General features: G+C 37.0%; 1 protein-coding gene across 4 annotated transcripts in view; it reads right to left on the bottom strand.

Annotated features, from left to right (window-relative positions):
- Positions 1-23157, bottom strand: part of Pkia (cAMP-dependent protein kinase inhibitor alpha) — a 64958-nt gene that overhangs the window by 18625 nt on the left and 23176 nt on the right. Inside the window, exons 1-2 of one of the 4 annotated variants that reach the window (XM_029475494.1) lie at positions 19335-19373; positions 18898-19012 (exon numbers count right to left, since the gene is read on the bottom strand). The exons of 2 other annotated variants lie outside the window; for them this stretch is intronic. Coding sequence is in view for 1 of the 2 variants with exons in the window: in XM_029475492.1 (XP_029331352.1) it covers positions 19335-19387 (53 nt within the window). In the remaining variant the exon portion in view is untranslated. Of the gene's footprint in view, positions 1-18897; positions 19013-19334; positions 19388-23157 lie in introns of those variants that run through there. One more of the 4 variants, XM_029475492.1, reaches the window with a different exon arrangement.

Here is a 23157-nt window from a genome sequence, read left to right as displayed (position 1 = left end):
ATATATATATATATATATATATATATATATATATATATATATGTATCACGATTAATCCCTGTAATATTACTGCTGAGATGGTTAATTAGCAGTAGAAATACTATCCATAGGTAGTGCACTTCAAATGAAGAAACAGAAGCAGAGGGGTTAACTGACTCACTAATATCTTCCACAGTCAGTAGAAACACTGACATAAGAATGGAAGCCTAGGTTTACCCACTTCAAAAACATAACAGCTTTTAGAGTCCAAGATTAGCAATGATCTTCCTTATGTAAATCTTTCTAAATGATTGTCTTATTTTCTTCACCAGCTCTGTATTATTTTAAGGAGTACAGATACTTTTAAAATGGATACTTTCCCATTAAACTAAAGTGTTTCCCTGTATGTATTTCTGATAAACATTTAGCTTTCAAAAATCAGGGGCCAGAAAGATGGTTCACTGTTTCAGGGCAGTTGTCAGCAAGCCAGCTCTCTTACCTGAGGTGCATTCCTGAGTTCCATGTGGTGGAGGGAGAGAAACTATTTTACAAGCCATCCTCTGACATTCATGTGTATATGAACTCATACAATAAATAAGACAATGATAAAATATTGTTTTAAAAATAGAAAGGTAGGTTATGAAACATTTAAAAAATTAATTTATTATTTACTTTTCCATTTTCAAAATCACAAGAGGAGTAAAATAAGATCAAATTTATTGGATGGGTCCAATGTGTAATGATAGGCATAAAATAATAAATTAGCTATGAAGTTTATGAACTTGATGCTTTGGGGATATTTAAAAGTTGAAAAGATACACTACATTCACCAGAGAGTGTACACGGATAATTTAAATGTCTTAATGACTTTATCAATGTAGTATTTATATGATGAAGTAACAGGTTAATGTTATTATGTTACATAATTAGTAGGGATATTTTTAATACTATTTTACTTTAGGGCATGTTAAGCTAAGTTTATTTCATTTTATACTTAGAGCTTGTCTTCAATATTTCTTTATACATATGTAGCTATTTCCATACTATATTGAGACAGTATTTCACAAACTGATCATCTATGTAAATCATCACAGAATGTGACTTTTCAATCATATCATATGTCCTCTTTGATTTCTATGTTCGGTCCATAAAACGTTCTTACTCCAAACCCTACATTTCTGGTCTAAATATGTATGGTCTAAGCATTTTGGGTGTGCTTTATAATCAAGATTTGTTGTCAGGAAGGTGGTTTAGCTTTAAGTGATTAAAAACATAATTAACAGTAACTGTAATTTTGACAGAGATCTATGAGAAAATTAAATAATACCTCAAAAATGGTTCCAAAATATAAACAAAACATGCAAAAGTGAGAACATGTTTAATAATTTCCACACTACTATTAATGTGGTTCATCTAACGGGGTTTCTGTTGGTTCTCGTGCAGAGTTGGTTAGTCTTGGTTAGAGTTACTATTGCAGTGATGAAACACTATGACCAAAAAGCAAGTAGGTGATGAAATGGTTTATTTGGCTTACACTTCCACATTTTAGTCCATCATTGAAGAAAGTCAAGACGGGAGCTCAAACACAGCAGGAACAGGAAGTAGGAGTTGGTGCAGAGGCCGTAAGGGGTAGTGCTTACTGGCTTGTTCCACATGATATGTTCAGCCTGCTTTCTTTTAGAATCAGCCCAGGGTGGCCTTATATAAAATAGGCTGAACTAGCCTCTATAAGCCAGCAAAGAAAATGCCCTACAGGATTGCCTATAGCCCAATGTTTTGGAGGCATTTCTCAGTCTCAACTTCTCCCTACCCAGTGACTAGCTTGTTTCAAGTTGGCATGGAACTAGCCAGCACAATTACTTATAAATGATATTTGCTGTATTTGGTACATGCTTATAACATGTTGTTTGGAATGTCCAAAAGTCAATTTGTCTGTGACTAAGAAAGGTTTGAAAAAGATACAAGAAAAGAAAAAGAAAAAATGAAGGATGATTAGAGTCAAGCAATAAAGATTAATTTGTAGAGAATTTAACTGAAAGAGAACTGAAGACAGAGAGGAACTCATTATGATAGTTCATGCAAATATGATGCTTATGACATTTATGTTTTGAATTATCATAACTAACTAAATATATACTTTGTCTTCCAAATGTTGCTGCTGCTTCTGTTAAAGAATTTTTGTCTGTTCTTGAGAAAAATGCTTCAACAGATGCCTGCTCTCAGGAACTAGACCTGTCTCTATCAGTCGACCCTAGGTCAAACTGCCAGGCTCCGAGATTTAAAGAGCAGGGTACACTGAGAAGCAGCGTCTGCTGCAGAGGACATGATTAGTATCTGCCATAGTGGGATGTTTGAAATTGCTGGCTCTCGATTGAGAAACTTGTACTGTGTCTGGAGTTTTAGCTAGGATAAATAAGCAGATGGCAATATTTGGTAAATGGGAAAGGAACAGCAGCTTTAAGTCTAAGAATGGCATGCCATGACATCACAATGCTACATTTTTCTTTTCTGAATGAGTGGAAATGCATTAACTAAAACCACATACAGTTTACACATCAATATGAGCTTTCCTGCTGCAAGCAAGCACTTTTTGTGATATCTGAATATTCCAGTTAAAATTGTGCTTATACATCTTAATGTGCCTTTTTTTTCAGCCAAAACTAACACTTTCTATGACTGTGTTTAGCATATTTTAAATGTGTGTGTAATCCCTGCCAATTATGTGCTTTGCAGATGCTGCTTTGCATACAGTGTGATGATCACCCCTCAAGACTTTGATGAATTGCTCCACTTCACTGTATATTTGAATATTACTATGTTTCTATAATACTTTTATTAATGACAAATGAACATAATATAAATAGTCCTTCTTTTTCTATATACTAGCCTGTCTGAACTCTAGTTCCTTTTCTAAGTGTGAAAGAAAGAGAAGAGGATTTGCTGAAGAATAGTAGAATTATCTAAACAACTTAAAATTAACAGGATATTACAAATAAATAAAGAAAGCATTAATGTGGCCCTTGAGAATGTATCTACTATATAACATTCTGGTATGTAAATCAAAAGAATCACTGTTGCTCTCTCTGTCTAACCTTTCTGTCTCTCTTCCCCCCTCCCTTCCTTCTTTCTACAGGATTAGCTGTAGTCTAGCTCAGCTGTTCTGTGACTACAACATAGCAGAAGGTGATACTGAACTCATCTTGTTCCTGCCTTTACCTCCCAAGGGCTGGGATTGCAGGTATGTGCCCAGTCCAAAAGATACTTTTACATGAGAGATTTCACTAAACAAAGTACTTAAAAGGTAAGATTAAAATTATCAAATTACTAATATAAGAATATTTATATTGAGAAGAGAAACGATTAACAAATTAAACATGAACTTTATTTAACTGAAAATGGACTGGACAATGATGTTTCACAGACTGTCCCAACCACTTGACTATATATCTACATACTGTTTGCAGTACTGGTGATTGAACATAAGGATTTGTACATGTGAGGTCTGAAGTCTATTACTGATCTATATCCATAGGACTTCTTTTTAGTATTTATTTTGAGTCAGGAATTCAGTGAATTGTCTAGAATGGACTTGAATACTTTTGGTAGACTGCAGCCCTTGAATTTATAATTCTTCTGCCTCTGTCTCTCCTATCTTTCTATCTTTCTATCTTTCTATCTTTCTATCTTTCTATCTATCTATCTATCTATCTATCTATCTATCTATCTATCTATCTATCTATCTATCATCTATCTATCATCATTCCTTATTGATTTACTTGAGAAGTGTAGAAAGAACAAGAACATGCCTATTATCACCATGATTATATGGTGGTCAGATGGCAACTTTCAGGAATTTAGGTTCCAGGGATTGAACTCAGACTGCCTAGTTTGGGAGCAAGCCTTTTATCTACTGAGCTATCTGGAAGTGCCCAAGCATCTCTTATAGCTGCATTATAAGACTGCGTGACAAACTTAGCTTTATTGTGTATATTGAGCATCTTATTTTCAAGGGATCTTTGAAGAAACTTTTAGGATAGACATACATGCAAATTCTGGGACATTTTATCCTCTACTTCCATGTTAATGCCAATAACAGATATTTCTTTGCAATGGAAGTTGAAATGTTTTGTACTGTACTGATTAATGTATGATTAGATATTCATTTTTGAAGCCACATTAAATTTCTGTTTCCTTCTCTCCCTCTGCCTGTTTCCTCTGCTGTGCAGCTTACTGCCTTTTACTCTCAGCACAGTATGAGTTTCTGTACTTTGTACTGTATAGCAGCTCAGCCATCAAACACCAGGTTGAATTATTTACAGAAAGGAAAAGTTTTATATATTTTAAAGATGGAGATAGTATTTCTGGAGTGAATTTTACAAGAAAGAACAGTTTAAAAAAAATGGTGATAGCTAAGGTTGGCAGATTACATCATCCCTCCAAAAGTGGCAAGAAGGGCAAGTCATTGAGGATGGGACCTACCTTGTCCCTGAGTACAGTGGCAATGAGTAGTTCTTGCTATTTAGTTTATGTCATGTTCAGTGGATGACAGGTCACAGGCTTAAGTGTTATTATTGCTTGTGTATCATATGATACTGGGTAAAATAATTAAGTAGTCTGGCTTCAGCTTTTATGCCTCCAAAACATGGGTTCCCAGACTAAGGAAATATTTCAAGTATTTTCTTGGTCTAACAATCTCTGACCTTTGCCTCCATGTGCTCTTTATAAAGACCATGCTTTCACAAAATAATGCATTCTTCTCAAAGCCTTTGGAGGAAGGGTAACTTATATTTAGAAGGCCCATTTGGCATGCTGGGTATTCTTATGTCTTACTGCTATTTATAACCATGTAGGACAACAGATTTGTTTTAACTAATAACTGTCCAGGCTTCAGGAAATTGGAAAAGTTGTTTGTTATCTATTTCAAGTCTTGATTTAAGAATATATGGTATGCTGGAGATATGTGTAGTGTACTATGTGTGTGTGTGTGTTGTGTGTATGCATGCATGCCACACATTAAAATCTTGCTGATTTCTTATTGTATATATGCATACAGATCCCCACTAATCCCCACCACACACACACATTAAATACCTGCTGGTTTCTCAGTGGTTTCATGGCCGGATGCTATACACAATTCCAAAACTCCCAATTCTGTTTGGAAATACAGTTTTATCACTTGACAGACATGTTCAACTTGAGTTTTTCTGAGTGTGGATTCCTCATAATTTGTTTCCCTTCTCAATTTTAGCTCAACAAACTCCAATTTGAAGGTCAATAAATCTTTACCAATTCTACAAGTATTTACTTTATTCTTATGAATCTTCTTGGATTTATTGTAATAGAGATAACTTCACCATTCCATAGATGATTTGCAAGTAAAGGCAGAGCAAAATGAGAATACCATTAGGAAAAAAGCATAAAGCTTTATGAAATAATGCCAGAATTATAAGATGTTAACAAGCGATGAGCTGGCCCACACCAGACCTAGAAGTCACTATCAATAGTCCAACTATCCTAATGTCCAGAGGAGTGTTTGGATGAAATTAGGGATTTATTGTTGCTGGCAATTTTTTTTAATATCAAATGAATTAAAAAAAAAGTTGAATGAAAGTAAAAAGTGGCATGTTTTTCAAACAGTGAGAGGAAGTTACCAACAGCAGGCCCCATCTATCATAAATACTTCAGTACTTTCTGTGAATATAGAACAAAATAAAACCATGGCACACAGAACGCTCATGGGACTCATGACACAGTGCCATGATGCAACCCACAGCGTCTTTCAAGGATTGTCACTTAATCCAATCACACCCTTCACATCAAAAAGTTCACCTCAGGATGCAGATGCAGGAATTAATACTTTCCTGCAAACTCTCTTAATCTGGAAACCTTTTATTTGTGGAGAGGGATTCTAGACAGTAGCCTGACCTTGAACACTTTCAGCATCACAGTTCAGTTTTAATTGTAGAATTCAGTTAGAATTTGTCAATGAGTGGATTCAGAAAATGTCATACTGTGAAACTACATTGTAACTAAGACATCTGAGCACACAATCCTGGCAAATCTTTTATTGTATTTTATTGTATTTCGACATTAAGTTTAATGTCACTAATAATTCTACTTGCCTTTATCACTATAAAGTTATTTGTTTTTCATCAATTTCGTTCTTTTATATAAATATAAGAATAACTAACTACATTACTTAGCTCAGTATAGACTTAAACTTTCATGAAAGGTGAATTAAGTTTGGCATCACTTATTTTGAGACCTGCCTTGATTATAACTTATCTTGAATACAATTGTATACATAATTGTACATAATTTATCTTTCATATAAATACTTCAGTGTTGCCAATGTGGTTTGATATTTACCAATCACTGAGATCTTCTATCTCTCTTGGAACAAGAGTATATTCTAGAATCATTTTACACTTTCTTTTATCTGTTTCTGATTCACCCATTTCCTTAAAGATCCCTGATTCTTGCAAATGAAAAGGTGTTTTAGAGACTAGGACTGGGATATTATGTGTGGTCACTGCTGCTGGGAAGAAGCTTCCAGACTCTCTTACTAACAGATCTTTTGAGATTATGGGTGTGTTTGTGTGTATATATTCATATTCATATACATATCACATATGGTTATTCCCACATATTTTGTGTTTATTTCTCCTCAATTTACATTGAAAATAAAATTCACTTTAATATTCATTGATGTACAACACCATGCAGTTCAATGTAGGTTATTTTTTTCTTTTCACACTTTACTCCTCAGGTAGAGAGAAACACTGATTGCCACAGTCCTCAATATCCTTAATTCTTGAATCAATAATTATGTAAGCAAATTTTAACTTAACTTAAACTCTAACTTAAATACAAACTTCTCTTCATCTTGCCAAAGACTATGAGTACCTATCAAGTGTTGCCCACTGTGGTGACTTTCATATGTTATGCTTTTATCTCTCTCAAATGCCCTTACCATCTGCCCTAGTTAACTAAATATTTAATACTCAATAGCTTAAAAAATACATAGTGCTACTTGACTGGGATATACTTTCTGATTTGACTTACATAATTACTAGCCACAAGTGCTTGAGATGGTATCTGTGCCCATTCATATTTTATGCTCTTCCCTTTTGCTTTAAATCATTTTTTGATCTTCAATGAAGGCCACTGGCCAACTGTATCAGTCATATACATTATACAGTGCCCATGTTGCCCATGTCTGTAAGCCCATATAGTTCTGTTTAAAATATATGGCTTAACCATTTGTATCTCTTGTTTGAGATATAAGTTCACACTTCTAATCTAACCAAGCGATGGATTTCTAGAAGTGTGAATAATGTATAAATATATCTTTAGTTTCTCAAAATTTCTTATCCCAAATGTCTTCACAAAATAAAATGCAAATGCTTTCTGAAATATGATTTGTTGGAGTCTTACAGATTTTCTAGTTTTCAGCCAAAGGAAGTGCAAAGGTCATAATGTTGAAAAAAAAAAAAAAACTTCCAGAGTTTGAGGAAGCAGGAAGCAGTATGAAATAAATTTGGAGACTGAGGTTAGAGAAATACTGAATGAGGCCATTCACATCATAAAAAAGTGTAAAATTGTATTTTAACTCTAAAGAGAGGCAGATTTTGAACAATGATGTCACCAGTTTCCATATTTCTACAGATTATTGTGGATCTTCCATTCGTAACAGAGCACAAGATAAGTATGGGAGCAAGAGAGGAAGGTAGGCAATCATGGAAGATACTGCCTATCGCTCTAGGTGAGCAATGATGGTCTGTGCTTCAATAAAACTAGTGAGAGTAAGATGGGTTCCGGCTAGATGGCGATTTTAGAGTCTTTCCAAGTTGATAAACCACATGTAGGAACTTTGAATTAGTGACATGTTAGGGACAAATCCAAAGGTTTTGGTTTCAGTAATCAGATTAGTGGCAGGAAGGGGAAACACGAGAGAGTACAGTCAGCAGATGTGGTGGTATGTGCTTTTATTCCCAGAAACCCTGGAGGCTGAGGCAGGAGTTTTGTAAATTAAAGGCCAACTTATCTAAGTAAGTAGGACTCTATTTCAAAACACTCATCAGGTTTTCTCAGCCTTCCGAATGCAGACCTTTTATACAGTTCCTCATGGTGTGGTCACTCACCAACTCCAAAATTATTTTCATTGTTACTCCCTAACTGTAATTTTGCTGCTGTTATAAATCATAATGTAAATATCTGTCCTTTCCAGTGGTCTTAGGTGACCCTGTGAAAGGGTTGTTTGACCCCAAAAGGAGTCATGACCCACGGATTGAGCACCACTGCACTAAAAAAGAAGGATGAAAAAGTAAAATGCATAATATGTCTGTTAACCTTGATGTAAGTGATGTGCAGAGCAGAGACACAGTCAAAAATATTTATGAGTCTGAGATGTGGTGAGCAGCAAAATCTGGAAGGATGAATTCACTATCCATAAGCATCTTCACTTTAATGTAATGAAATCATAGTAAAATAAAACTTATGAACAGTGAGTGTAGATAGAGAACTGTGTTCCAGAAATGCACTTTAGAGAAGTTTACCTCTAGCTTGAGGAATAGTGTTCTTTCTAGCGACAGTCTGTAATGGGAGGAAAGGGTTTGAGATCTGGGATCCTGTTCCAATGAAAACAAAGGTTAAAGAGAGAGATACAATAGTGGCAGTCCCTGAAATGACAGAACCTGGACTAAGTGCTGCCTTGGTGCTCCTTCTACAGATAAATTCCCCACGAGGAGATTTGTAGTACAGGGGACAGAAGTCAAGAGAAAGACTAAGGAGCAGCAGGCGAGGCCTTATAGGCATTTCCGAACACTGGAAACTGACAATCATTATGACTTTTGCCTCATACCTTAAAATCTAAAATTTTTCTATGGGCTCATAAAATGGCTACTGTCTTACAAGCTCATATCTGATGGGGTATTTTTTCAGTAAACTTTTGATGTTTGTAAAATTGTGTTGGATTGGATTTAACTCAGATATTCCTATTAGCATAGCAATTTAACCCATTTTAGAAAAAAAACTTTTTTATAATTTGAAATTAATAAAGCGATTTAAAAAACAAAAAGACAAAAAACAAACAAACAAACAAACAAAAAACTCCCCACATGGGAATGAAATGATGACACTGAGTTATCTCACCAGATGACACAATCAAGGAAACAGATAACGAAATAAAAGTGTAAAGGATTCAGAGGCTTATTCTGTGCCCAACTGGTCCTTGTGGACAGACCTTCAACTGGCCAAATTCTCATACCCTTCCTAACAGTCAATAAAATGTTGTGTAAATATTCTTGATACTTCTAATATTTCCTTTGATTGTATTTCAAAATTAGATGGAGACCAGGCCAAACACTATCCTTCCAACTGTCTTTGGAATAGGACTTTTGCATTTTATGGTGGAAATGGTTTGTAGCTATTATAACATTAATTGTAATCCATTCAGCATTGTATTGTATGAACTTACCTGTTCTTTTAACTTCCTGTCTTTGTTTACAATCAATCCATAGTCAGACAGCGCCATGGCAATCTAATTCCATCAATGTGTGTTCCTTCAGTTGTACCTTTCCTATCTACACTTGTTTGTTACACAAATGCACCTGCATATCTATGCACTTTTGAGTTCTTTTAGATAGGCTTACTAGAGAGATGTAACAGCCATCTAAGGCAATTACTGCATTCAACAGGAAGAAGCCAGATCAGGCCTCACCTAAATTCCCTAACAACAGTCAGGGTTACATCTTCAAAGATTGCTGCTCATGTCAGCAAACAGAACCTTGCAGGCAATTTAGGATGGAAGATTTTGATCAATGTCCTTGGCCACAAACCAGACATATTCTTGGACCTGTCCTAGGTGGATATCAGAAGTATTTGTGGGTTTAGTTCCCCATCTGGTTCCTTAATGGCATTATGGTCTGACTTTTGAGAAGGTGATGTTGCTGGAATTGGAAGACTTGTATACATCTGTGGATGGATCGTCATCACCTGTTTTCCTGATCCCACCAGAAAAGAAGCAGCTCCTTCAGGTTTAGATTTCTATATGAAGCATTTATAATATCTGGGCCTTGTTGAAGTCCATTAGTCAAAGATAATTCCTTGTGGTCAAAAGAATAGGATCAGTTATTTCCCTAGCCTGGAGTGATGAGTTCTCAATCTACATTACTAAATTACAGAGGACTCAGGAGCTACAATCACATAGCACTTTAGACCTGAGCACTTTCTTCTGTTATTCACAAAAGCATACTTTTTCTTTCTTTTTTCTTTTCCATCTCTTTTTCTTTCAGATCCTGGTCTGACATGCATAGACATGCACTCTGGGCTTTCTCACTCTTTCTTCCAAGATCTTATTATCTACAATGTGGTTCTTGTCCACAATGTGGCTGCTTGGAGGTCTCAATCGATGATCTTATGAAATTTCTCAACTCCAACCTCAGAGTTGTAGCTGTCTCTCTTCTTTTTCTTTCCTGTCCCTTTTTGTCAGCTGCTAAGGTCTACCCACTTGGACATGCCCAAACATAATTAAAATAAACTCTTGAAAAATACTGGATGGAGCCAAGGGCTCCAGAGTATTCTCCATGCCTCAGAACCTCGGGATCACCTCTGGGTCAAGGGTGAGTGGAGCACAACATTAGCTCCAAAGAATCCTGGAGAGTCTTGTGTCAGCAGGATCAGGGACAAAGGAACCTCACATGATCAGAGGCCTGGATCTGTTCTGGTTGGGGCCAGCCCCGCCATCTTCCAGCTGAACCCAGTGGAGGCAGCCAAGGGCTCCAGAATACTCTCCATGACTCTCCATGCCACAGGACCCCTAGCATACCCAGCACCTCGTGACACAAGAGAGCATGTGGTTGACAGAAGCAACAGAGCTTCTTGGACAGGGTCCTTTGGGCCTTCATCCTCACCCAGGAGGCAGAGCCCTGGGCACCTTCCTTGCCAGAGGAGATTTGGCTTACAGGGAGGGCTCTGACACCAAGACTCAGGAGGTGAAACAAAGCTCCAGACTTCTGGACACCTGCCCTGTAAGAGGAGCTCTTGCCTGCAGAGAATGCTCTGACCACTGGGACTCAGGTGAGAGTTGGACTTCCAGGAGTGCTGACAGAGGCTAACAGAATCACAGGAGGAATAAGCAACAACCAGAGACTGCTAGAACATTAACACCACAGATTACCGGATGGCAAAAGGCAAACATGAGAATCTTACTAACAGAAACCAAGAACACTGGGCATCATCAGAACCCAGTACACCCACCACAGTGAGTCCTGGATACCCCAACACACCCGAAAAGCAAGACTCAGATTTAAAATCATATCTCATGATTGTGATAGAAGATTTTAAGAAGGGCATTAATAACTCACTTAAAGAAATATGGGAGAACACTGCTAAACAGGTAGAAGACATTAAAGAGGAAACAAAAAATCCCTTAAAAAATTATAGTAAAACAGAACCAAACAGGTGATGGAATTGAACAAAACCATCCAAGATCTAAAAAGGGAAGTAGAAACAATAAAAATAATCCCAAAAAGAGACAACTCTGGAGATAGAAACCCTAGGAAAGAAAACAGGAAACATAGATGTGAGTATCAGCAACAGAATGCAAGAGATGGAAGAGAGAATCTCAGGTGCAGAAGATTCCATAGAAAACATGGACACAACAATCAAAGAAAATGCAAAATGCAAAAAGGTCCTAACTCAAAACATACAGGAAATCCAGGGCACAATGAGAAGACCAAACCTATGGATAATAGGAGTAGATGAGAATGAAGATTTTTCAACTTAAAGGGCCAGGAAATATCTTCAACAAAATTATACAAGAAAACTTCCCAAACCTAAAGAAAGAGATGCCCATGAGAAGCCTACAGAACTCCAAATAGACTGGACCAGAAAAGAAATTCCTCCCTACACATAATAATCAGAACAACAAATGCACTAAATAAAGACAGAATAGCAAAATCAGTAAGGGAAAAAGGTCAAGTAACATATAAAGGCAGGCTTATTAAAATTACTCCAGACTTCTCACCAGAGACTATGAAAGCCAGAAGATCCTGGACAGATGTTATACAGACACTAAGAGAACACAAATGACAGCCCAGGTGACTATACCCAGCAAAAGTCTCAATTACCATAGATGGAATAAACAAAGTATTTCATGACAAAACAAAATTCACACAATATCTTTCCACGAATCCAGACCTTCAAAGGATAATAAAGGGAAAACACTAACACAAAGATGGAAACTACACTCTAGAAAAAGCAGGAAAGTAATCCTTCAAGAAACCAAAAAGAAGACAGCAGCAAGAACAGAATCCCAACTTTAACAACAAAAGTGACATGAAGCAACAATTATTTTTCTTTAATTTCTCTTAACATCAATGGACCCAATTCCCCAATAGAAAGATATAGACTAACAGACTGGCTACACAAACAGGACCCAACGTTTTGCTGCTTACAGGAAACCCACCTCAGGAACAAAGAGAGACACTACCTCAGAGTAAAAGGCTGGAAAACAATTTTCCAAGCAAAAGGTCCGAAGAAACAAGCTGGAGTAGCCATTCTAATATTGAATAAAATTTACTTCCAACCCACCCAAACTTATCAAAAAAGACAAGGAGGAGGACTTCATATTCATCAAAGGTAAAATCTTCCAAGATGAACTCTCAATTCTGAATATCTATGCTCCAAATGCAAGGGCATCCACATTTATAAAAATAACTATAATAAAGCTCAAAGCACACATTGCACCTTACACAATAATAGTGGGAGACTTCAACACCCCACTCTCACCAATGGACACATCCTGGAAACAGAAACTAAACAGAGACACATGGACACTAGCAGAAGTTATGAAACAAATGGATTTAACAGATGTCTACAGAACATTTTATCTTAAAAAAAAAAAAAAAGGATAAACCTTCTTTTCAGCACCTCATTGTACCTCCTCCAAAATTGACCATATAATCGGTCAGAAAACAGGCCTTAACAAATACAAAAATATTGAAATAATCCCATGCAATCTATCAGATCACCACAGACTAATGCTTATATTCAATAACAGCATAAATAATAAAAGCCAACATTCACATGGAATCTGAACAACACACTACTCAATGATATCTTGGTCAAGGAAGAAATAAAGAAAGAAATTAAATATTTTTTTAGAGGTTAAAGAAAATGAAGCCACAACATACCCAAACTTATGGAACACAATGAAAGCAGTCCTAAGAGAAAAACACATAGTTCTGAGTGCCTCCAAAAAGAAACTAGAGAGAGCATACACTAGCAGCCTGACAGCACATCTAGAAGCTCTAGAACAAAAGAAAGAAAATTCACCCAAGAGGAGTAGATGGCAGGAAATAATCAAACTTAGGTCTGAAATCAACCAAGTGGAAACAAAAAGAACTATTCAAAGAATCAACCAAACTAGGAGCTGGATCTTTGAGAAAATCAACAAGATAGATAAATCCTTAGCCAGACAAACTAGAGGGCACAGGGACAGTATCCTAATTAACAAAAGCAGAAATTAAAAAGGAGACATAACAACAGAACCTGAGGAAATCCAAAACATCATCAGATCCTACTACAAAGGGCTATAATCAACTAAACTGGAAAACCTGGGTGAAATGGACAACTTCCTAACGATCTTAACAGTCCCATTTCCCCTAAAGAAATAGAAGCAGTCATTAACAGTCTCCCAAGCAAAAAAAAAAAAAAAAGTCCAGGTCCAGATGGGTTTAGTTCAGAGTTCTATCAGACCTTCAAAGAAAACCTAATTCCAATTCTCCTCAAACTATTCCAATAAATAGAAACAGAAGGTACTCTACCCAATTCGTGCTATCAACCCACAATTACTCTGATACTTAAACTACACAAAGATCCAACAAAGAAAGAGAACTTCAGAACAATTTCCCTTATGAATATTGATGCAAAAATACTCAATTAAATCCTCTCAAACCGAATCCAAGAACACATCATAATGATCATCCATCATGACCAAGTAGGCTTCATCCCAGGGATGCAGGGATGGTTTAATATATGGAAATTCATCAACGTAATTCACTATATAAGCAAACTCAAGACAAAAGTCACATGATCATCTCGGTAGATGCTGAAAAAGCATTGACAAAATCCAATACCTCTTCATGATAAAAGTTATGGAAAGATCAGAAATTCAAGGCCCATACCTAAACATAATAAAAGCAATGTACAGCTAACCAATAGCCAACATCAAACTAAGTGGAGAGAAACTTGAAGCAATCCCACTAAATTCAGGGACTAGACAAGGCTGTTGACTCTCCCCATACCTATTCAACATTGTACTTGAAGTCCTAGCCAGAGCAATTCAACAACAAAAGGAGATCAAGGGGATACAAATTGGAAAGGAAGAAGGCAAAATACCACTATTTGCAGATGATATAATCATATATATATATATATATATATATATATATATATATCCCTAAAAATTCCACCAGTGAACTCCTAAATCTGATAAACAGCTTCAGTGAAGTAGCTGGATATAAAATTAACTCAAACAAATCAATGACCTTTCTCTACACAAAAAATAAACAGGATGAAAAAGAAGTTAGGGAAGCAACATCCTTCACAATAGTCACAAAGAATATAAAATACCTTGGTGTGACTCTAACTAAGGAAGTGAAACATCTTCAGTTGACGAGAACTTCAAGCCTCTGGAGAAAGAAATCAAAGAAGATCTCAGAAGATGGAAAGATCTCCCATGCNCATGGATGGGCAGAATTAATATAGTAAAAATGGCTATCCTGCCGAAAGCAATCTACAGATTTAATGCAATCCCCATCAAAATTCCAATTCAATTCTTCACTGAGTTCGAAAGGGCAATTTGCAAATTAATATGAAATAACAAAAAAACCTAGGATAGCAAAAACTATTCTCAACAATAAAAGAACCTCTGGGGGAATCACCATGCCTGACCTCAAGCTGTACTACAGATCAATTTTGACAAAAACCGCATGGTACTGGTACAATGACAAACAGGTAGATCAATGAAATAGAAGTGAAGACCCAGAAATGAACCCACAGACCTATGGTTACTTGATCATTGACAAAGGAGCTAAAATCATCCAGTGGGAAAAAAGACAGCATTTTCAACAAATGGTGCTGGCACAACTGGTAGTTATCATGTAGAAGAATGTGAATTGATCCATTTTTTTTTCTTTTTCCAGTTTCTTATTAGGTAATTTCTTCATTTACATTTCAAATGCTATCCTGAAAGTCCCCCATACCCTACCCCTCCTACCCTACCCACCCATCTCACTTCTTGGCCCTGGTGTTCCCCTGTACTGGGAGCAACAGCAACAGCCGTAAAAGAACCACAGAAAAAGTTATCAGATATTTTTTCTTGTTTCTAGAACTATGAAAAAAACACCATGTTATTTAAGCTAAATGGTTTGTGATATTTTTTGTATCAATGCCAGACAACTAATGCAAAATGAATTGTCACTTACTTTGCAAAGCCTGAAGCTGTATTGAAAACTATATCTATATGCACATGTGTGATATATGTATTGCATATGTGTATATATTATACATAAACATACATACATACACACACATATATAAGATGTGCATTAGAGCACACTGACATATATAATCATTAAGTATTATTCAAAGTAGGGCCAAAATAATGATAAAATAATGATCATAAGCACATGATTATCTCTACACAAGGAAATACTACAACATTGGTAGGAAGATAGAAGTTAAAATGTATGAATTTAGAAATACAATATTCAAATAAAATTCTCAAGTATTACTCAAAAAAGAAAAGAAATACAATATTGGCTTTAAAGGTATATAAGAATATTTAAAATATGATAGTAAGTCTGTAAAACTTAGACTGACCACCCATACAATGAAATAACTCATGCCTTTTATGTGGCCAGGAACGCTCTCTTCTTAGTTGCTGGAAGAGGCTTAGGAACAACGTGGAACACTGAGGGAAGCTCTGTGGACATCACTCTAGTTCTTAACTTTGGGAAAATTTATTTTTGTCCTTATGTTTCAAAATTATATACCTTTCCAGAATTAAATATTATAGAAGACTGTTTTTAAAAATTTCTAGATAGCTAATATTGTTGGTAGGCTTTACTTTCGGAGATAATAATTTCTGCTCCTAAAGATTATACACATACCCTTATAAACCTCTATTTGTAGACCATTTGGTTATAAAATCCTTTAATATGAGGAATTTAGTATCATAATGAAGCATCCTACTTTTAACATGTATCATCTTTACTTAAAGTGGTGCTAATCTTTTGGCTGTCTGGAACTTTAAAAACATCAGGGAAGTACAATTTCTGTTACCAAGGTAATATAGAGGGTGGAAGGGAGTGCTGGAGATGAACTTGAATTTGTGGACAAATGTATTCAGAGCGAAAGTGCTGCAGAGTTAATGCCTGACCTCCGACAATCCAAACACACTATTAGCAAGTGCATTGACTGCCACCCACCAGCAAAAAAAAAAAAAAAAAAAAAAAAAAAAAAAAAAAAAAAAAAAAAGAAAAGGGGACTGTGTTTTCATACCTTTTAAAATGAGTTTCAGTATGCTATTTTAGACCATTTGTATTTTTTCTTTTTTCTTTCCTTTTTAGTTTGGTAACTGCAACCTATGACACTTATATTCCTTTAATTAATTAAGAAACCTTTGTTTCTCTCCTGGGACCACTGAAGGTAAGAACAACAGCCTACAAAAACATCTCTGTTGTGGTACTATAGCTGTTCAACCTATCAAAAAGAATGTAGGACAGAATTTAATTGATAGTTATTTAAAAATTATCTTTAAGAGTACAATTATAAAATGCTTAAAATCATGTTTTTAGAAATAGTGTGGCCTAGAAGACTAACGTAGGAACATTCTGCTCACATTTCAATAATCTGGTTGTAAGCTTAATACAGGTCAACACATAAAACAAGTCAACACATAACACAACATAGGGCAGACAACCGTTCTGCCTTATTATCTTGTTTCACTCATTCTTGAAGCTATTTGTCATTTATGATGTGTCTTTGAAGTGCTAACTAGAGGTCACGTGTGATGCTAAACACTGACTCTTTAATTGCACATGAGAAAACATAGTTCTTGATATTGATGTCATTGCTTTTATGACTCATAAAATAGGAAATATCAGTGCCCAAAATGCTCATCCCAAATTGCAAATAAAAAAGCAAACTATCATCCTGAGTGAGGTAACTCAGACATAAAAGAACACACATGGTCTGTACTCACTGATAAGTGGATATCAGCCCAAATGCTCAAAATATCCATGATACAACTCACAGACCATATGAAGCTTAAGAAGGAAGACCAAAGTGTGGATGCTTCAATCCTTAGAAGGATGAACAAAATAATCCCAGGAGCTAGAGGGAAAGAGGGACCTGAGAGGGAGAGAGGAGGAAGAGGGGGGAAAGGGGGCAGGATCAGGTATGATAAGGGACAGGGGAGAAGTACAGAGGGTCAGGAAATTGAACAGAAATATGTAGTAGGGGGGGTTAAGGAAACTGTGGTAGCCACTAAAAAGTACCAGAAGCAAGAGGTTCCCAGGACCAAATGGGATGACATTAGTTGATACCCAATAAAGGGGAGATAGAACCTGTAGAGATATCTCCAGTAGATAGACATGGCCCTCAGTTAAGAAATAGAGCCACCCACCAATCTCAAAACTTTTAACCCAGAATTTTTGCTATCTAAAGGAAATTCAGGGACAAAAACTTGGAGCAGAAACTGAAGGAAAGGCCACCCAAAGACTGCCCACCTTGGGATCCATTCCAGGCACAGACATCAAACTCTGACCCTATTGCTGATGCCAAGATGTGTTTGCTGACAGGAGCCTGGTATAGCTGTCCTCTGAGAAGTTCTACCAGCACCCGACCAATACAGATGCGAATACTCACAGCCAGCCATTGGACTGAGCCTGGGGACCCCACTGGAAGAGTTAGGGGAAGGACTGAAGCAGCTGAAGGGGATTACACCAATATCAACTAACCAGACTACCCAGAGCTCCTAGGGCCTAAACCACCAATCCAAGAGTACACATTGAGGGACCCATAGCTCCAGTTACATATGTAGGAGAGGATTGCTTTATCGGGCATCAATGTGAGGGGAGACCCTTGGTCCTGTGGAGACTTGATACCCCAGTGTGAGGGGATGCTAGAGCAATGAGGTAGGAGTGGGTGGGCAGGTGGGGGAGCACCCTCATAGAGGCAAAGGGGAAAGGGATGGGATGGAGGGTTGCAGAGGGGAAACTTGGACAACATTTGAATGTAAATAGATAAAACAACCAATAAAAAAACCAAAGTAAATTGTGAGTGGGATTCTGACATACGTAAAACATGAAAAAATAACTCAATAAATTGAGACCAAGACAGTTTCCAATCAGGTAGGAACATATGATCAGCATTTACATGAAAATAGTTTCTCTTCAACATGCCCCATCCTCCTTCCTGCCAACCTCACTTAGGATCAAAACAGCCTAGAGGTACCCCAGATAGAACCTAGTCAATTCCTTATACACTCTGCTGGAACTACTCCTCACCTGATTTTATCAGGGTCCTTGATTTTGATAAAGAACTGGGGGGTCATAGAGACAACATTTGAAAATGACTTTGATCTTATGAGAGAAAATGGAACAGGTTAATCTACCATTCTGCATTTGCAGCCTCCTGAGATCCCTAAGTGCACATAGTAACAATGAGCTAAAACTGGGGGAAAATCATGCTATTATTATATTTGCTTCTCTCCAAGGAACTCTCTGGTAAACAGTTCCATCTCCAAGGGAATTGAAAGCAAAGCCTCCTAGCATAACTCAGATACCCATCTTTATATAAACGCTACTGAGGTGTCTGTACATGTGAGCTGATCACACATATTCCTACCTTATTGCAAACTGTCTTGGTCTCAATTCATTGAGTTATTTTTTTCTTAGAAATAGTCTTCAGATTTCTACCAGAAATTTCCTCTTGGGGATATCAGGCCTGGATATGTTAGAAGCTGAAAAGAAGGTGTTAGTGAAATATTAATTATCTGTACCTATAGATTTCATTTTTTTATCTTCAATATCTTCTAATTTTTAAAAAGACGACTTTTTTGTTGTTGTTGTTTGTTTGTTTGTTTGTTTGTTTTTTGAGACAGGGTTTCTCTGTGTAGCCCTGGCTGTCCTGGAACTCACTCTGTAAATCATGCTGGCCTCGAACTCAGAAATCCACCTGCCTCTGCCTCCCAAGTGCTGGGATTAAAGGCATGCAACACCACACCTGGTTAAAAAGATTACTTTTTATAAGTTTGAAATAAATACAATAAAGCCACAGATTACCTTTTGAAACTTCAAGCCAAGCAAAGTGGTTCCAGAAGGCCCAGTGTCGATTGCTTGTGATTTAGGAAACAAAATGAGCAGAAAGGATTCAAGTTTTAAAATATATTTTACTTACTTTGCTTCTACACTGAATTCCCATGTAGCATTCTTCATTTGTAATTTCAGAAGTTAGTTTTGTGAAATTTAATTATAAAATATGCATAAGAATCCATCTGCAGGCCATTTCACTGACACTCTTAATGCCCTTTCAAACTTTGTCACACACAAAGCTTGTTTATGTACGTGCATGTGTGTAGATTTTAAATAAGGTGAAGACAGAACAAGTCCATTAACTATTAGTAACCAAGGCTGATGGATATTACAGTAAGATCAAACAAATAAAACACTGTCTTGAGGTCAAGACTGCAAACTAATAATAGCAATTTCCTGGTGACTAATGGAGTAAGCTTCTTAAATTATAGTCACACCTGTTAGGTACCACCTGCCCACAAACGTCAAATCTCCATGAGCAGAAAACAAGTGACATTATTTCTACTTTGTTCTACCCATAGGTCATTCTCTCACACATAAAAATAGTTTGTTTGTAAATTCATGTTGGTTTTGATTTGGGGTCTGTATAATCTACAAAGACTGACATATCTTACAGCATCCCTTTGCAATAATGCCATTTATTGCTCTGTAAGAGGCACAGAAATATTAAGTCAAGAGGAGTTTGAGATTTCTTAGTTTGAATTCCCAGGAGCTGAATCTGAGATAAGACATCAGATGTGAATACTTTCTATGGAGTAGGTCATCCCACTAAAGAGTAAATTGAAAAAAAAAATTGAAGAAATTGGAGAAAGGGTCTGGAAGAAAGCAAAGAGAGTCATGAATCTGAATGAGTTACTTCTGTAGGTAGCTGTTAGTCCATCAGAGGACTTCGGAGAGTCTTTAGAATATGATTCACTGTTATTCCAATAAGTGGGAAAGAAAGCTTATAGGAATATATCTCAAATCACCTCTGTAATTGGTTTGAACCCACATTAGAAACATGAATTGCCAAGATTTCTGACCTTCCTTCAATTATGAATAACAATACGATACAATGAGTATGTATTGAAAGGTCACATGCTACAAGCTGTGGCATCAAAATGTTTTGTGACTGGCCCTCAAGCCACATGGATAATCTTATACCCTTTGAGAAATATTCAAATATTGATGTATTATTTAAAAATCTCTCTATTGAATCAAGTGTAAAATCCCAACATCTTAATGTTTTATAAAGTCACAAGGATCTTTGATAGAATCATTGTGAAGAGATGGGAAACAAGATTTTAGTGGACCATTAATTCCTCATATTTAATATACATTAGCTAACTCCCTGCCACATGTACCCCTTACTTAGCTACATAGCTTTATAATAGTAAGTATTTTAACTTTATGTATTGAAGACACAATTTAAATCAACAATTGCAGAACAGATTATAGTGGAATGTACGAAACAGTCAAAGGTAGATTTTAATTCATGAAATTGCTATGAATCTGTAAAAATAAGAAATGCTAACAGCTTCTCTTATACATGAAGTCTTGCATAGTATGTGAAGTAAGAAGGAAGAATGAGTTTCCGAAGCCAAGAGAAGATAAATATATGATAGCAGAATAAATAAATAGACTTGGTACAGGTCAGAAAAGAAGGTTATGCATAAGAGGTATAACTAGTGTTCAGAATGCTATAAAAAAAGAGAACAAGGAAAAGACAACACTGGATAAGGAATGGTGTGTACCAATGTGGTAAAGGTCGAGACAGTTCTCAAGAATATGATCATGCATTGACTGGTTTTTAACTGGAACCATTAAGCTATACTAGATAAAATTTGGTTTATGTATTATGACCACTGTTCACTACAGACTTGTGAACAATTTAGAAAGGTTATTGTTACTTTGAAAATTAATTTTGTAGCCCAATGGCATATTAATAAAAGTCAAGTGAGGTCAAATTAGAAAACAAAACAATAAGTGACAATTTCTTCCGTTCCTTCCACCTCCCTCCCCTTCCTCTCTTGTTTGCTTCTCCTCCCTTTCTCCTTTCTTCCTTCCCTCCCTTCTTACTTTCTGCCTATCTGCCTGCCTTCCTTCCTTCTTCTCTTTCTTTCTTTCTTTCTTTCTTTCTTTCTTTCTTTCTTTCTTTCTTTCTTTCTTTCCTTCCTTCCTTCCTTCCTTCCTTCCTTCCTTCCTTCCTTCCACTCCTCTTGGGTGAATTTGCTTCCTTTTGTTCTAGAGCATTTAGGTGTGCTGTCAAGCTGCTTGTGTATGCTACCTCCAGATTCTTTTTGGAGGCACTCAGAGCTATGAGTTTTCCTCTTAGGACTGCTTTCATCGTTTCCCATAAGTTTGGATATGTTGTGGCTTCATTTTCTGTAGCCTCCCACAAGCCTGAAGCAGGCTGAGCCAGAACTTGACCTTGCTGCCACTAGGGAGATTATCTAGGGTGGAGCCTTCCTCCCTAGATCACTATTGTTGAGCCTCTGTCACTGTTCCTCTTTAAGATATTACTACCTGCTGAGAGGCCCCAGGAACTATTCGGAGAATACTCCCTATCCTGCAAGTCATCACCTGCAGCTGGTTCCAGGCTCCAAGGATGAAATGGCAGGATTGGACACCCCCCCCCCTTTACAAAGTGTGTCCGCTATTAAACATTTGAACCTTGAGCAGACTAGTGGTCTTGGTTCCATTATTTCTCAACCCACCTAGACTCCCTCTTTTCTTTCAGCTCCAGGCTGTCTCCCACACTCGAACCCGGACATAAGAGCTGCTGGCCGGCTTGCAACAAGTTGGTGAACCAACTCAGAACCTGGGAATGGCAGAGGACATTTGCAAGAAGCACTGCTGGTTTGGAGCTCCATGGAAGAAGAAAAGAATTAAAGAAAATCTGTACTGGAGAAGGTGTGGTATGGGCTAAACTGGAATAGCGCTAAACCCGCGCGCTGGATTCACTTAGGTTCAGCAGTGAGTTATCAGGAACTAGGAACTCAACAGGCAAGCAGTCAGCTGCTGTTTTTAGGCAAGAGAAATAAAAGGGTTTAATCCCAGCACTCGGGAGGCAGAGGCAGGCGGATTTCTGAGTTAGAGGCCAGCCTGGTCTACAAAGTGAGTTCCAGGACAGCCAGGGCTATACAGAGAAACCCTGTCTCGAAAAAACCAAAAAAAAAAAAAAAAAACCAAAAAAAAAAAAAAAAAAAAAAAAAAAAACCAAAAAAAAACCAAACAAACAAACAAACAAACAAACAAACAAAACAAACAAACAAAAAAATAAATAAAAGGGATTTTATAATCAGGTGGATGGCCGCAGTTGGGAACTGCATCAGGTGGGAGGAAAGTAGATTTTGAAACTCTCCCAGGGACAGAGAGAAAATTGGGGAATCCCCTCTTGTGTGCGTGCCGCAGGTGTCTTTGTTCGAGTGTTTGTCTTATGTTTCCTGAAACGAACATGTGCTTGTTGTGTTGGTTTGTTGTCTGTGTTTTCTCCCATGTCTTTGAAACTTGGCACAGTCTGAGTTTGGATCTGCCTGCATTTGGTTTCTCTGGTGCTTTTAGACGATGGGGTTTTCTGAAACATGCACTTGGTATTTGCAGCTGTCCCTTCGGGCTGTAAGGACCAGAGGACTGTGGTCAGCAGATGTGCTAGGAAGACCACTACCTCCCCAGGGGACGCCCTGGGGAGTAGGGAGAGCCAAAGATACCGGGCAGTCTATGGAGATCAGAGATCGGTCAGAGGGACCAAGTTTTGTTTATGAAATGGAAGCTTACCCCTCTAATTCTTTTGCCTGCTCGTGGAGACAAGAAA

This window comes from Mus caroli, chromosome 3, assembly GCF_900094665.2.
Source record: "Mus caroli chromosome 3, CAROLI_EIJ_v1.1, whole genome shotgun sequence".
NCBI classification, from domain to species: domain Eukaryota; kingdom Metazoa; phylum Chordata; class Mammalia; order Rodentia; family Muridae; genus Mus; species Mus caroli.
Note: the sequence above shows the minus strand (reverse complement) of the source record. Positions and strands in the feature narration are given on the sequence as shown.